The sequence below is a fragment of the Mus caroli genome, unplaced genomic scaffold (genome assembly GCF_978045245.1).
Source record: "Mus caroli unplaced genomic scaffold, Mus_caroli_1 scaffold_8, whole genome shotgun sequence".
Taxonomy (NCBI): domain Eukaryota; kingdom Metazoa; phylum Chordata; class Mammalia; order Rodentia; family Muridae; genus Mus; species Mus caroli.
In genome coordinates, this window is record NW_028227263.1 from 119227898 (window position 1) to 119243013 (window position 15116).

At 41.3% G+C, this 15116-nt stretch overlaps 1 protein-coding gene across 2 annotated transcripts in view; it reads right to left on the minus strand.

Moving 5' to 3' along the window:
- Nucleotides 1-2673: 2673 nt before the first annotated feature.
- The window catches only part of LOC110288965 (cytochrome P450 2B9-like), a 29765-nt gene continuing 17322 nt past the window's right edge, over nucleotides 2674-15116 (minus strand). The window contains exons 5-10 of one of the 2 annotated variants that reach the window (XM_085842014.1): nucleotides 12651-12827; nucleotides 12058-12199; nucleotides 10251-10438; nucleotides 9941-10082; nucleotides 4248-4447; nucleotides 2674-4135 (exon numbers count right to left, since the gene is read on the minus strand). In XM_085842014.1, coding sequence (XP_085698140.1) covers nucleotides 4266-4447; nucleotides 9941-10082; nucleotides 10251-10438; nucleotides 12058-12199; nucleotides 12651-12827 — 831 coding nt within the window. In that variant the 3' untranslated portion in view covers nucleotides 2674-4135; nucleotides 4248-4265. Of the gene's footprint in view, nucleotides 4448-9940; nucleotides 10083-10250; nucleotides 10439-12057; nucleotides 12200-12650; nucleotides 12828-15116 lie in introns of both variants that reach the window. The other variant, XM_085842013.1, reaches the window with a different exon arrangement.

Sequence of the window (15116 nt, forward strand, 5' to 3'; positions counted from 1 at the left end):
GGAGAGGAGGAGGAGAAGAGGAAGAGGAGGGGAGGGGGAGGAGGAGGAAGGGAGGGGGAGGAGGAGGAGGAGGAGAAGAAGGAGGAGAGGAGGAGGAGGAGGAGAGGGGGAGGAGGAGGGGGGAGGGGGAGCAGGAGGGGGAGGGGGAGGCGGAGGAGGAGGAGGAGGGGGGAGGGGGAAGAGGAGGAGAAGAAGAGGAAGAAGAAGAGAAGAAGAAGAAGAAGAAGAAGAAGAAGAAGAAGAAGAAGAAGAAGAAGAAGAAGAAGAAGAAAAGAAGAAGAAGAATAGAAGAAGAAGAAGAGAAGAAGAAGAAGAAGAAGAAGAAGAAGAAGAAGAAGAAGAGAAGAGAAGAAGAAGAAGAGAAGAAGAAGAAGAAGAAGAAGAAGAAGAAGAAGAAGAGAAGAAGAAGAAGAAGAAGAAGAAGAAGAAGAAGAAGAAGAAGAAAGAAGAAGAAGAAGAAGAAGAAGAAGAAGAAGAAGAAGAAGAAGAAGAAGAAGAAGAAGAAGAAGAAGAAGAAGAAGAAGAAGAAGAAGAAGAAAGAAGAAGAAGAAGAAGAAGAAGAAGAAGAAGAAGAAGAAGAAGAAGAAACCAAAATGGAATGGGAGGGGTGAGAAAATGATGAAAATGAGGGCTGAAATCAATCAAAGAGAATAATACAAAGAATCATAAAACCAAGAGCTCATTCTTTGAGAAAATCAAGATGAACAAAACCCTTAGCCAAACTAACTAAAAGGCTGAGAGAAAGTACCCAAATTAACAAAATCAGGAATAAAAAGGTAGACATTACAGCACACACTGGAGAAACTCAAAGAATCATTAGTTCTTCAAAATCCTGTAGTCCACAAAATTGGAAAATTTAAGTGAAATGAATGATTTTCTAGACAGATGTCAATTACAAAAACTGAATCAAGATCAGATAAATATCTCAATAGTCCTATAACCCTGAAGGAAATAAAAGCAGCCGTTAAAAGTCTCCAATCAAAATAAAAAGTCCAGGGTCAAATGGTTTTAGCACAGAATTCTACCAGACTTTCAGAGATGAGCTATTACCAATACTCCTCAAACAATTCCACAAAATAGAAACAGAAGAACACTGCCAAGTTTATTCTATGAGGTCATGGTTACCTTCCTACCTAAACCACACAAATACTCAACAAAGAAAGAGAATTTCAGACCAATTTCTCTTATGAATATTGGTGGGAAAATACTCACTAAAATACTTGCAAACTGAATCCAAGAACACATCAAAGACATCAACCAGCATGATCAATTAGACTTCAACCCAGGAATGAAGGGGTGGTTGAATATAAGAACATCCAACCACATAATCCACCATAAAAACAAACAGAAAGAAAACATCACAAATTCATCCCAATAGATGCTGGAAAAGCCTTTGACAAAATCCAACACCCCATCATGTTAAAATTATCATAGGGATCAGGAATACAAGGGACATATCTGAAAATAATAAACATAATATGCAGAAAGTCAATAGCCAACATCTAATTAAATGGACAGAAATTTACAGCATATCCACAAAAATGAGGGACAAGTCTGCTTTCTCTTTCTCTTTCCCTCCCCTCTCTCTCTCTCTCTCTCTCTCTCTCTCTCTCTCTCTCTCTCTCTATATATATATATATATATATATATATATATATATATATATATTAAATTTCTAGCCAGAGCAATACCACAACTAAGGGAGATTAAGGGTATACAAATTGGAAAGTAAAAAGTGAAATTTATTGTGCATTGCAGATATATAATAATATACTTGAGTGATCCCCAAAAGTCTAGAGAACTTCTACAGCTGGTAAAACACGTTTTAGCAAAGCAGCTGATAAACCATCACACTGGAAAAGCAAGATTCAGATCTAAAATCACTTCTCATGACTATGATAGAGGACTATAAGAAAGACATAAATAACCCCCTTAAAGAAATACAGAACACAGGTAAACAGGTAGAAGCACTTAAAGAGGAAACACAATGTCCCATATGAGCCTTACAAATACAGAGGAAGATGCTCACAAGCAACCATTGGACTGAACATGGGGTGCCCAATAGAGGAGTTAGAGAAAGGACTGAAGGAGTTGAAGGGATTTGAAACCCCATAGGAAGAACAACAATGTAAGTCAACCAGACCCTCACACACCCCCACACACACAGAGCTCCCAGGGACTAGTACACATGGCTCCATGGCTCCAACTGCATATATAGCAGAGGAAGGCCTTGTCAGACATCATTGGGAGATGATGGTCTTATGAAGGCTTGATAGATGTCCCAGTGTAGGGGAAATAAGGGTGGGGAGGTGGGAGTGGGTGGGTGGGTGGGTGGGTGGGTGGGTGGGTGGGTGGAGGAACACCCTCATAGATGCAAGGGGAGGAAAGTTGGGATAGAGGGTCACTGGGAGGGGAAACCGAGGAAAGGGGATAACATTTGACATGTAAATAAGTAAAATACCAAAATTTTAAAAAAGTATAGAACAATCTGTTGAGGATGTGGCGCAAAAGGAAAATATCTCCATTACTAGTGGGAGTACAAACTTGTACAACTACTTTGGATATCAATCTGGCAGTTTCTCAGAATATTGGAAATAAGTCTATAATTGCTATAGGGTTCCTGGGTATATTCTCCAAATGATGTTCCACCATACCTCAAGGACATGGACTCTGCAAAGTTCAAAACAGCTTTATGTGTAACAGCCAGGAACTGGAAATAACCAAAATGACTCTCAATCAAAGAATGGACAAAGAAAATGTGGTTCATTTATATAATGAGATACTATTCGACTATAAAAACAAGGACATCATAAATTCTGCAAGCAAATAGATGGAACTAGAAAATATCATTCTAAGTGAGGTAACCCAGACCCAAAAGGACATGTACTTAACACTTAAAAGTGTATATTAGATACACAGTACAGGATACCCATGCTATACTCTATGGAACAAAAGAAGCTAAACAAGAAGGAAAGCCAAAGTGAGGATGGCCCAATCACACTTACACAGGAGAACAAAATAGTCACAGGAGGTAAATTAGGGAGGGATCTGGATGGGGGAGTTATGGGGGTTATTTGTGATTGGATGTGTGGAGAGACAGACAAGAGGGAAGAGGACTAGGAGTATAAATGGAAGTCTGCACACAGCAGAGAATGGAATGGAGGTATCTTGAGAACATGACAGAGACCTAGGATAGGGGAGGTGCCCAAAAATCAATGGGATGACCATACTTACAGAAATAAGGATATGGAAACTGAAGAATCTACTTCCCAGTTGAGACAGAAGGAAGAACCATCCAGAGACTGCCCCACCCGAAGATCCATCCCATAAACAGCCACCAAACCCAGACACTATTGCATATGCCAGCAAGATTTTGCTGACAGGACCCTGATATAGCTGTCTCTTGTGAGGCTATGCCAATGCCTGGCAAATAAAGAAGTGGATGCTCACAGTCATCTATTGGATGGAACATAGGGTACCCAATGGAGGACCTAGAGAAAGTACCCAAGGAGCTGAAGGGGTCTGCAACCCTATAGGAGAATAAAATATGAACTAACCAGTACCCCCAGAGCTCATGTCTCTAGCTGCATATGTAGCAGAAGATGGCCTAGTCAGACATCATTGGGAGGAAAGGCCTTTGATCTTGCGAAGATTATATGCCCCAGTACAGGGGAATGCCAGAGCCAGGAAGCAGGAGTGGGTGGGTTGGGGAGTAGGGCAGGGGGAGTGTATAGGGGACTTTCAGGATAGCATTTGAAATGTAAATGAAGAAAATATCTAATAAAAATAAGAGAGAGCATGAAAAAAACCCCATGATGGTGTGTGACTGTGTCCTGTAGAATATAGAAACCTAGATAATATTATGTGAAATATAGGCACGATACACCAAACATCACACACTATGTGATTCTGTTTACCTGAACCATACATACTAGGCAAGTCTGTAGACATAGAATTCAGACCTTGTACAGGGTCCATTAGCACAGATCACAGAGTGTGAAGAGCTGATAAGTTAGGAGGAAGAGGGAAGTGACTCAGCATGAGATGTGGACTCCAGAAGTCTCTGTTCACAAATCAAGAAAGATAGTTGATTGTTTTCTCCAGTGCCATTCACAGGGAAGAACACACCTTCCAGCTGTGGAGAAACACAATAGGAGGAAAGATGTGAGCAACAACGTACGGTCTAGTTTCTAGCAGCTCTCTTGGAGGCACAAAAATAGAGCCATTCTCAACAGAAGTGGGGCCACCTGGCTGCCTCAGTCCAGTCAGCGGGCCAAGAAGCAGATCTGGTATGTTGGAGGTATTTTTCCAATACCACTCTCCTTGGGAGTGAGGTCAATGTCCTTAGAAGCAACAGGGCTTGCCACAGAGAAGTTCTGGAGGATGGACGTGAAGAAAAGGAACAATTCGTTGCGGGCAATGCTTTCACCAAGACAAATGCGCTTTCCTGTGGGCACAGAAAATGATCCATGTGAGCATCCATGCATTGTATAGCCTTTAGAATGTCACATCCATAAACACATTTAGACATCCTTGCTCATTGCAATAAATAACAATGATATATAACAATGATTTTGACCATCACCCTGATATTCAGGTAAGAATGTTAAGAGAATTTTACAGGCAAATGGAACTAAAAAATACCATCTGAGTGAGATAACCCAGACCCAAAAGCACATGTGCAGTATGTACTCACTGATTAGTAGATATCAGCCACTAAGTACAGGAAGATACCAAAAATGTAGCCCAAACAGCCAAAGAAGCTAAACAAGAGAAAGGCTCAAGTGAGGATGTTTGAATCTCACTTACAAGAGGGAATAAAATAGTCATAGGAGGCAGAGAGAAGGAGGAAACTGGGTGGGAGAGGTTATGGAGAGGGTAATGGGGAGGTCAGGATCAGGTATGAAGAGACACAGGAGAGAGGACCAGGAGAATGAATAGAAATTTGCAGCTGCTGGGGCGGGGTGCAGAAGAGAAAGCCTCTAGGAAATCCCAGAGATCTGGGATGGGGGAGGCCCCCAGATGCTATGGGGGGGGTGATGTTAGCTGAGACTCATAGCTACGGGAATATGGAATCTGGAGAGATCACCTCCTGTAGCCAGGCAGGACCCCAGTGGATGGATAAGGACACCAACCCACCCACAGACTTTAAATCAAAAGTCTAAAAGAAATGCAGGGGCAAAGATAGAGCCAAAATGAGGGAACAGACAAGCAATAACCAGCCCCAGCATAAAATGGGCAAACATCAATCCCCAACATCATGAGTAATATTCTGTTATGCATGCAAACAGGATCCTAGCTTAGCTGTCCTCTGAAAGGCATCATCCATCAGCTGTGTGAAACAGATGCAGATATCCACAGATAAACATTGGACAGAACTCAAGAACTTTTATGGAGAAATTGACGACCCCAAAGGGGATAAGAATGCAACAAGAAGACCAACAGAGTCAACTAACCTGGACCCTTGGGGGCCTCTCAGAGACTGAACCACCAACCAAAGAGCATATACAAGCTAAACCTATCCCCCACACACATATGTAGCAGATTGGAAGCTCAGTCTTCATATGGGTCCTGAACAATTATAGCAGGTGCTATCCCTAAGGCTGTTGCCTCTCTGTAGTATATGGTCTTCTAGCTGGGTCAACTTGTCTGGCCTCAGTGAGAGAGGATGTGTTTAACCCTGCAGAGACTCAATGTGACAGGATTGAGGGATACCCACAAGGGTCCTCCACTCTCTCAGAAGCCATATCAGTCTGTTCTCAGTCCAACACATAGGCCAAGACTGCATTTTTTCCTTTTGCCAAAGCTTGTTGCACCAAAGTTGGCTTTGCCTCTCGAGAGCCCCAAAACAGCTCTCTCCTCCCCAAACTAACAGTTCTCCAACCTATATCATGTCTACTTTGCCCCCACAGGGCTATTGACTTATTCCTAGATGTGTTTAAAACTCATAGTTTGGGGTTAGTAATTGAAAGTCTATGCTCAGATAATCTTCAATCATGTGACATGATTCCATTCTGGGATATAAACAACACATGGCTACTTGACATCTTTACTAAGGGCTAGAGAAACTGGAGCCATAGCTTTATCACCATCTTAATTAAGGGCAGTCACATGCCTGGCAGCCATCTCTCTTATTGCAAGACATGGCTTCACTGCCATCTTGATTAAGAGCAGCAACATGTGCCTTCAGCAGACCAGGGAAGCAGGTCTGCAACATTACTTTTGAATTTCAATAAGACATTTGTATGATTTCTGTACTGTCTTGACAAATGGTTTACAATATTGCTCTATGTTTTTACTCTTTAAACTGTAGTGTATTTTAATATTATTTGGGAGGTCTTACAATATTAAAAAGGTTACAGATTACTGCCTTAAATAATATGTTTGCCTCTTTTTTTGCTAATGTTATTAAGCTATAATATAGCCTTAAACGTTTATAAGCTATAGATTTGTATAATGATAAACTATATAAAGGTCAAAAAGTTCCCAGTCTCTTTATAGAATATGTTTATACATAAAAGGGTTTTGTACCGATCCTAAAAGAGCTTCAATTCAAAAATCACTTTTTAAGGCTCAAACCTAACAAGTTCTAGACACAAGAGCTACTATAGCAGTTGTGGTCTCATAAAAAACTACTATAATTAAATACAAGATGATAGTCAGTAACCTTATAAATGACCATGTCATTTGATGAGTTCAAAATTATATTTAAGGCATACTAAGAACTGATGCAGTTAATTTCAATATTAAGGTTTTTTAGCCTCATGTTTTATGTTTGCTAAGTACAGTTTAGAGCAGATAACTAGAAACAGACACAAGTTTTTAACCCAGATATACTTTATAAGTACTAGCCTTAAAAGATCTCAGAGATCTGCTGAATATGGCATTAAATGTTTATTATAACAAACAGAGACTCCCAAATTCTAATAGTGACCTACTCTAGGTCTCCTAAAAGATATGGACACAAAAAAGAAAATCTAACCTGGATTGTAATACCCAAACTATTAAGCAAGACTGCCCCAATGTCTTGCCCACTGTCAGGGCCTGGCCTGAACTGTGGACAGAGAACACCTAGAAAGTTAATTTTTCTCTCCCATGTTCCTCCTCCACGGGGGAAATGAAAAGGCCTCTCATCTTCTGGCCCTAACAGAGTGACTACCTTTGCCATGTTGCAATAGAGACCACAGAAATCTGAGAGAACTGTCTAGGTAGTGGACTATGAACTAATCTGCCATTTTAATTAACATAAAGCATCTAGATTATAATTTATCTTTCTCAGGTCTCTGATCATCACATTGACAGCTAAGATAACTGTAACTTGACAGCTAAAGGACAACCAGCAACTGACACTTTATCCCAAGGTAATCAACCAACATGTTATCTCATTAGACAATTCATTAGCTAGTTAAAACTACCAGATCTGTTAATAGAAAGTCAAACAGGTTTGGCTTGCTCACAGGATTCATGATAAAAGAAAAACAGGTTTCAGGTGTAGATTTTTGCTCTTCCCTCATCTAAAGGAACTCACTTTACACTGACTGCTCCCAGTGATCAAACATCTGTATCTCATGGTAAATAATTGGATAGGAAAAAGAAGTAAACTTTCTGCAAGGTCTGAGGATATGAACGGCTTAGTTATGAGGATCTAAGAAACTGTTTTTAGGGTCTAAGAAAATGTTTTTAGCTTGGTAAATTCAAGTTGTGACGGCTGGAGGGTGTGAAAAAGTTGGATGGTGATAGGAAAGTCGTTGAACATACATAAAAGGAACAAAATTTCTTCAGGTTTCTTCCCCTCACTATGCTATTACATTTGGATTTCAAAACTTCAGAGTTCTAACATTAATCAATGAAGTGCTAAGAAATTATTAGCCTAACTCTGGTAAATATTCACCACTATATGATCCTGTATTATACCTTCATTCAAGATGTTAAGTTTCCTTTGGTTGTCTTCTAACTATAGACTTAAAGGTGTGCTAAATGAATATACATTCAGTGTTCTGAATAGAGGGGAAAAGTCCCTCTTGCTCCTTCTGTTCCATGGAAGGTTTCTGTATTCCCTAAACTCACCTTAAAGACTGCTCATGTTTTTCACAAATATTGTTTACCAGGCCTCTACTATAACAAAATATGGTGTTTGCTACCTTTTTCTACAATGTGCATTTCAAAACAGAATACAATTAATGTTTCTAAAATTTATCTATTTTGTAAGCTTAAAAAGATTTTTCTAAGCTTCAGGAAACAGACTCGAGGGGGCAGGGGGCTGGCAAGATGGCTCAATGGGTAAGAGCACTGACTCCTCTTCCAAAGGTCCTGACTTCAAAACCCAGAAACCACATGGTGGTTCACAACCACACGTAATGAGATCTGATGCCCTCTTCTGGTGCATCTGAAGTCAGTTACAGGGTTCTTATGTATAATAGTAAACAAAGCAGAGCAAGCAGGGACTGAGCTAGCACAAGTTGACCAGTGCAAGCAAGGCCAACAGGAGCAAACAGAGATCCTAAAATTCAATTCCCACCAACCACATGGAGGCTCACAACCATCTGTACAGCTACAGTGTACTCACATACATAAAATAAATAAAATAAATCTTTTTTAAAAAAAGAAAGAAAACATACTCAGATTCACCTCTTATGGGTCAAATGGACTCCATCTGGATAAGTACCTCTGTCAATCAACAGCCTAACTTTCCCACCTGTGGCCTATTCCAGAGGGTGGGATCCACCCCCTCCCCTGGTTCTGGGACTCCCCTTCCCCAACGTTCAAGAACATGGTCCAAGGGGTTTTAAAGGTACCCCTAAGAAAAAAAAGGTTTCTCCCTAACATAACTTTATTTTCTCCCTCTACTAGGTAGAAGTGTTTCAGCATCCTGCCTAATCCACATGCTTACTCAAAATCTGCATCCAGAACACTTTGAGAGAAGCCACCCACACGTGCTTCTGTCTACTCTCACGGGCTCTTCTCCTGGGCCTGCACATTACTAGCTGCAGATGGTCCCACAGATCCTGGATATCAGTGAAACATCCAACTTTCCCAGGACTTGTCCAGCATCCCAATTTTCCTTGGGTCCCCAAAGACAGACCATCACCCCAAAGTTAGCAGGAAGTAGTTTAAAGAACAGGACAACTGCACTCCTGTTCCACCACGACCCATTCTAGCTTCTCATTTTTATTTAAACAAGAAGGGAGAAATGTTGATTTACAAACAATTCCACTAGACTTCTCCCAGAGACCTAGCAACAGCTTACATCATCATCTGCCAAAACTGCCTGCCAGGTGAAAGGCAGATGCAGCATCAACAGCATATAAAAATGACTACCCTCTAACCCCCTTCTCCTCTCTCTCCCTCTACTCTATTCCCTTATCTCTCACTCACTTTCTGTCTCTCTCTGTCTCTCTCTCTGTCTCTATCTGTCTCTCTCTGTCTCTGTCTCTGTCTCTCTCTCTGTCTCTCTCTCTCTCTCTCTCTCTCAAACACACACACACACACACACACACACACACACACACACACACACACTCACACACAAACACATATCGTGTTCCTGGCCAGCTTCTCTTTCTGTCCTTCTTTCTGCCCACCTCTGTCCCCCTTCTCTAAGTTCTCACTCTCCTTTCTTCCACAAATGAACATTATAACAGACCTGTCACATGATGTGGTTTACCAGGGGGTATCATGCCTGACTGACATGTACCCCTCACCCCACCTGACACTGCATTAAATTTCTTAGCATTGCCTTTAAACACTTCCAAAAATGCCTCCTGACCTGGATGCTCCTTTAGTTCAGGACTCCCCTCAGGGGGCTGTAGCCAGGTTAAATGGGATTGTTCAGGCAAGGCAGCTAGGATACACTCAGTACAGAGGGACCTATTGCTGTTTGTGTCTCAAAGGTTGGGCCTGCTCTCTGGTGTCTGGGAAAGGAATAACAGGTCTGTCTCACCAGTGGAGAAGGGCAGAAAAGCTTCACTTTTCTTCAGTGCCCCATTGGCATCCAGGAAGTGCTCAGGATTGAAGCTGTCCGGTTGTACAAAATACTGTGGGTCATGGAGAGCTGAACTCAGGATGGGGTACACCTCAGTGTTCTAGGAGATGATACAAGATACAAAGATATTATTCTACCCTGACTCTCATGTGAAAAACAGTCAGTACCTTAGTAAAACAGAATGCAGGGAAAACACAGGGTGAAGTCTGTGATTAGCACAGTGGAGGACATTCAGGGTGTATCGATGAGGAATCACACCTGGTCTCACCTTGGGGAGCAGGTACCCTCGGAAAATGGTATCTTTGGTCACTCTGTGTGGTGCTCCAGTAGGGACAATATCTGAAAATCTCTGAATCTCGTGAATGACTGCATCAGTGTATGGCATTTTAGTGCGATCATGAAGGGTTGGTAGCCGGTGTGAGCCTATCACCTGATCAATCTCCTTTTGGACTTTCTCTGCACAGAAAAGTGGGGAAATAGACCTGTGTTACTGGCTTTGTCGCAATGGTATTGTATTCTAACAGCCAACAACCCAGAAAAAGTGTGCAGTAAGGAGACCCTGCTGCCAAACTGAGAAACTGTCTCATACTTAAGTGCCTAGCTCTCTGTGCCCATGTTTAAAACTATATTAAATCTCTCCTCCATGAGCTTCAACCTCATTTCAGCAGGGCTTTACTAAAAAAAGAAAAATAGACAGAAAAGGACTACTGCACAGGGAGACTTCAGACCAGACATGATGAGGCAAGAGTGGGGTTAGGGGGAGAGAAGCAGGAGAAATTATCACCTTGGCAATGAATTGACTATACACGCACACACACATGCCCATGCACACACACAAACACACACACACCACATCTTGACATGGAACTTTATATTAAGAACTTGAGGCTATGTCCTCAGAAATGTAACAGAGAAGTTGGTAAATTAGTAAATTAACCAATCAATAGACACATGTAGAAATAAATATATAAGAAAATCAATGGATAAATGAATATATGGACAGATTCCTGAGTTAATGAACACACTAAGTACTGGATTGTGTATTCAACTTGTAAGTCAACAAATGATTCAATTAGTGGATGTGTGAGGAAATGGATAAAAACAGAAAGGGGAATCAAAGGCCACTTAGTGAAAGGATTAGGTAATGAAAACTGTTGATAGAAGGAGAGATGAGTGTATGAATGAATCGATGGCCAATATTTTATTCAACTCTGCTGATCAAAGGAAAACACTTAAGTTGATTCATTCAAATAAATAAATGAAATACCTATTTTGGTGGTTAAAAAATCAATAAGCACACAAATAATCAGTTGATTTAGAATTGGATAGTTGACTGGGAAGATTCAATGTGTGTGCCTGTGTGTGGGCACACACACATTTGCCTGTGTCTTTCTGTGTGTGCATACATGGGCACACACACACTAGTGCATACATACATCTGTCCGTTCATGTGTGTATTTGTGAATAAATGTTTAGCAAGGAGATAGAAGGATCAGTGAGTAAATAGACTTTTAGATGGATTGATGCTTAGTTGTGTGAGAATGACTGAAGGGAGAGGCCAATGACAGGTTCATTGATGGATGTACAAATAGGTGGGTGAATAAACAGAATAAGTATGTGGATGGAGAAGTGGATGTATAGAAAGATGAATAATAGATGAATGTAAAGTTTGAAGGAAGTGGAAGGAAGAGATGGAGGGAAGAAAGGAATGATACATTGATGGATGGATGGATGGATGGATGGATGGATGGATGAATGGATGAATGGATGGCATACAGGCGCATGGGGGATAGATGAATGAATAAATTGATAGATGGACAGAAAAACGGATAAATGGAGGAGTAGGTGTATGGATGGATAGATGATTGGATAAAACTTTTAGTGATAGGAGAAATTAACAGAAAACTGGTCAGCTGAGTGTTCATTCACACACCACCCCACACTGCCTTAGGATAAAAGTAGAGCAATGCCTTCAGAGTTCCAGATGTAAGTGGTCCATGTCTCATTCATCCACACAAAATCCCTGCAGGCAAAAGGGAACTAGAAAATCCCCCAATGGTCCACATGTGGCACACCTGCAACATGGGGGTACATGAGCATGAGCAGGAAACCACAGCAGAGGGTGGTGCTGGTAGTCTCAGTTCCAGCAAAGAAGAGAGAGAGAACAGACATCATGAGGTTCTGGTGATGGAACTCCGTGTTGTAGTTTGACTTCTCCTGGTTACAGATGGGAAAGAGAAGAGATGGTCAAGATTGACTTGCAAGGAGATGAACACATTTATGAGCACTGTCTTTCTGTTTGTGAGTCTCACACTATTTTCACAGCTTGGTATTTCTCAGCTTTAACATTCTCCATTGGTTTCTTCTATCTTCTCTTTCTCTCTACTTTGATCTTTTGTGATTTATTGTCTTTTTATCTCCCAGATTTATTCTTCTGTGGTCTTTCTGTTTCTTGCCCTTTGTCTTGTGTTTCATTCCCAGACATGTGCCTTCTCTCCTTCCTATATCATTTACCTCCTTTTCTCTGTTTATTTTCCAGATATTCTGCATCTCCTCCACTCTGTTTCTTCTTCTCCTCACCATCCTCTGTCCCCTCCCATCTTTTTCTCTGACCACATCCCCATTCTTCACTCTCATCCATCCCCTTTCTCATCCATGCAGGATTAACCTTCTCCATCCTCAGTAGGTAAGTATCGATGAAGTCTCGTGGCGCACTGGGGTCCAAGGTTGCCCTGTGCTTTTCCACATGATGGGTAATGAAGTTGAGGATTTCCTGCTGGTTTTTGGCAATTTTTCTGTGTACACCAGGAAAGTACTTCAAGAAACCAGAGAAGAGCTCAAACATCTGCAAGAAAGAAGGGCCCAGGAGGTCACCTGGAGCTATCAGGTCCCAAAAGTTGACAGTGTTCTATCTTAGTCACTGATTTAATATGTTGGGAGACATCATGACCAAGGCAACTCTTACAAAAGAGAGATTTAATTGAGAGTTTACCTATGGTTTCAGGTTATTTTATTAACATTATAGTAGGAATCACCCATGTAGAGCTTAAGGCTTACATCCTGATACACAGGAAGGCAGGAAGAACAATGGAGAACATTGGGACTTACATGGGCTTCTGAAACCTCAAAAAACACTCCAACAACACACTTCCTCCAACAAGGACACACCTGTCTATTCCTCAGAGTAAAATTTCCTCTCCCTTTTTCCTTAAATCAGGACTCCCATTTCTTAAGCACAGGACTTAAAAGACTTAAAAGATTCAAATACATATCCAAGATATTTTTTAATCCCTAACCTCCTCAACTTTACTTCTATTCCTAGTCTAGCTGTCCCAACAACTTGAAACCAATTCACAGACTGATCCAGGATTTTCCTTGGAATCTACTTCCTGGTCCAACCTCATAGACAGTACTTCCATAACCCCAGATATCCTAGCAGAACCTTAATAACAAATAAACAGACTGTTCTTCCTAATGTTGACCAACATTCTCTTTTCTTTGGGTCCCTAACAACAATGAAACAGTGTCAGCAGGAAGTACCCAGAGAGAATGACACCCACTTACCTAACATGCATAGGAATTTGAATGTCTGAGAAGCAATTAGAAAAATGTTCAAAGTCCTTAGTCATCAGGGAAATGCAAATCAAAACAACTCTGAGATTCCATCTCACACCTGTCAGAATGACTAAAATAAAAAACTCAAGTGATAGCACATGCTGGGGATGTTGTGGAGCCAATACTACTTCATTGCTGGTGGGGATGTAAATTTGTACAACCACTTTAAAAAACAAATTTGGTGATTTCTTAGAAGACTGGGAGTAATTCTACCTCAAGAACCAGCTATACTACTCCTGGGTATATATTCAAAATATGTATAAATATCCCACAAAGGCACTTGCTCAACTATGTTCATAGAAACTTTATTCATGATAGCCAGAAACTGAAATCAACCTAGATGTCCTCTCAACTGAAGAATGGATAAAGAAAATGCAGGACATCTACACAGTGGAATACTTATTCAACTATGAAAAATCAAAGACATCATGGATTTTGCAGGCAAATGGATAGAACCTCAGAATATAATTATGGGTGAGGTAACACACTCTCAAAAGAACATGGGTGATATGTATTCACTTATAAGTGGTATTAGTCATAAAATACAGGTACCCCAGGTATTACAACCACACACTCAAAGAAGCTAAAAAGAAGAAAGGCCCAAGTGAGGAAGCTTGAATCTCACTTAAAAGGGAGAATAAAAATAGTCATAAGGGGCAGATGGAGGGGGGAACTGGGAGGGAGGGAGGATAGAGAAGGGAGTGAGGGATTCAGGATCAGATGTGGGAAAGGACAGGAGACGGCTAGATGGCCATGAAAATGAATGGAAATCTAAATGATGGAAGTAAGGAGGTGGGGTAGGGAGGAATCTCCAGGATGAGACCTGGGATAAGGGAGGCACTCAAAAATCAATGGGGGTGAACTTAGCTGTTACTCCCTACACTGGAGATATGGAACCTGAAGGACCCAACCCCTGTAGCCAGAGAGAAACCACAGTGAAACAAGAGATACAACAACCCACCCACAAAACTGTAGACCCAAAATTTATCCTGACTCCAAGTAATGCAAACACACATTGGGGATGGAGGAGAATGAAAGGGAATGGCCAACCAATAACCAGACCAAATTGAGACCCACCCAGTGGGCAAGCACCAATTCCTAACACTATTAACGATATTTTGTTATGCTTGCAGACAGGTTGCCCTCCGAGAGGTTCTACCCAGCAGCTGACTCAGAGAGATACAGACACCCACAGCCGAACAGTGGATGGAGCTTGAAGATTTTATGGAACAACAGAAGGAAGGATTACAGGGACCAAAGGGGCTAGGAATGCCACAGGAAGGCTAACAGAGTCCTTAGGACTCTCAGAGACTGAATCACCAGACAAAGAACTTACACAGGTTGGACCTATGCCTCCATGCTCACATGTAACAGATTTGCAGGTTCGTGTTCATGTGGTTGCTAAGCCACTTGTACAGGGCTATCCCACAAGCTGCAGCCTGTATGTGGGATATGTTGTTGTAGCTGGGCTCCCTTCTCCAACCTCAGTGGGAGCGGATGTGAGTAACCTCACAGAGAC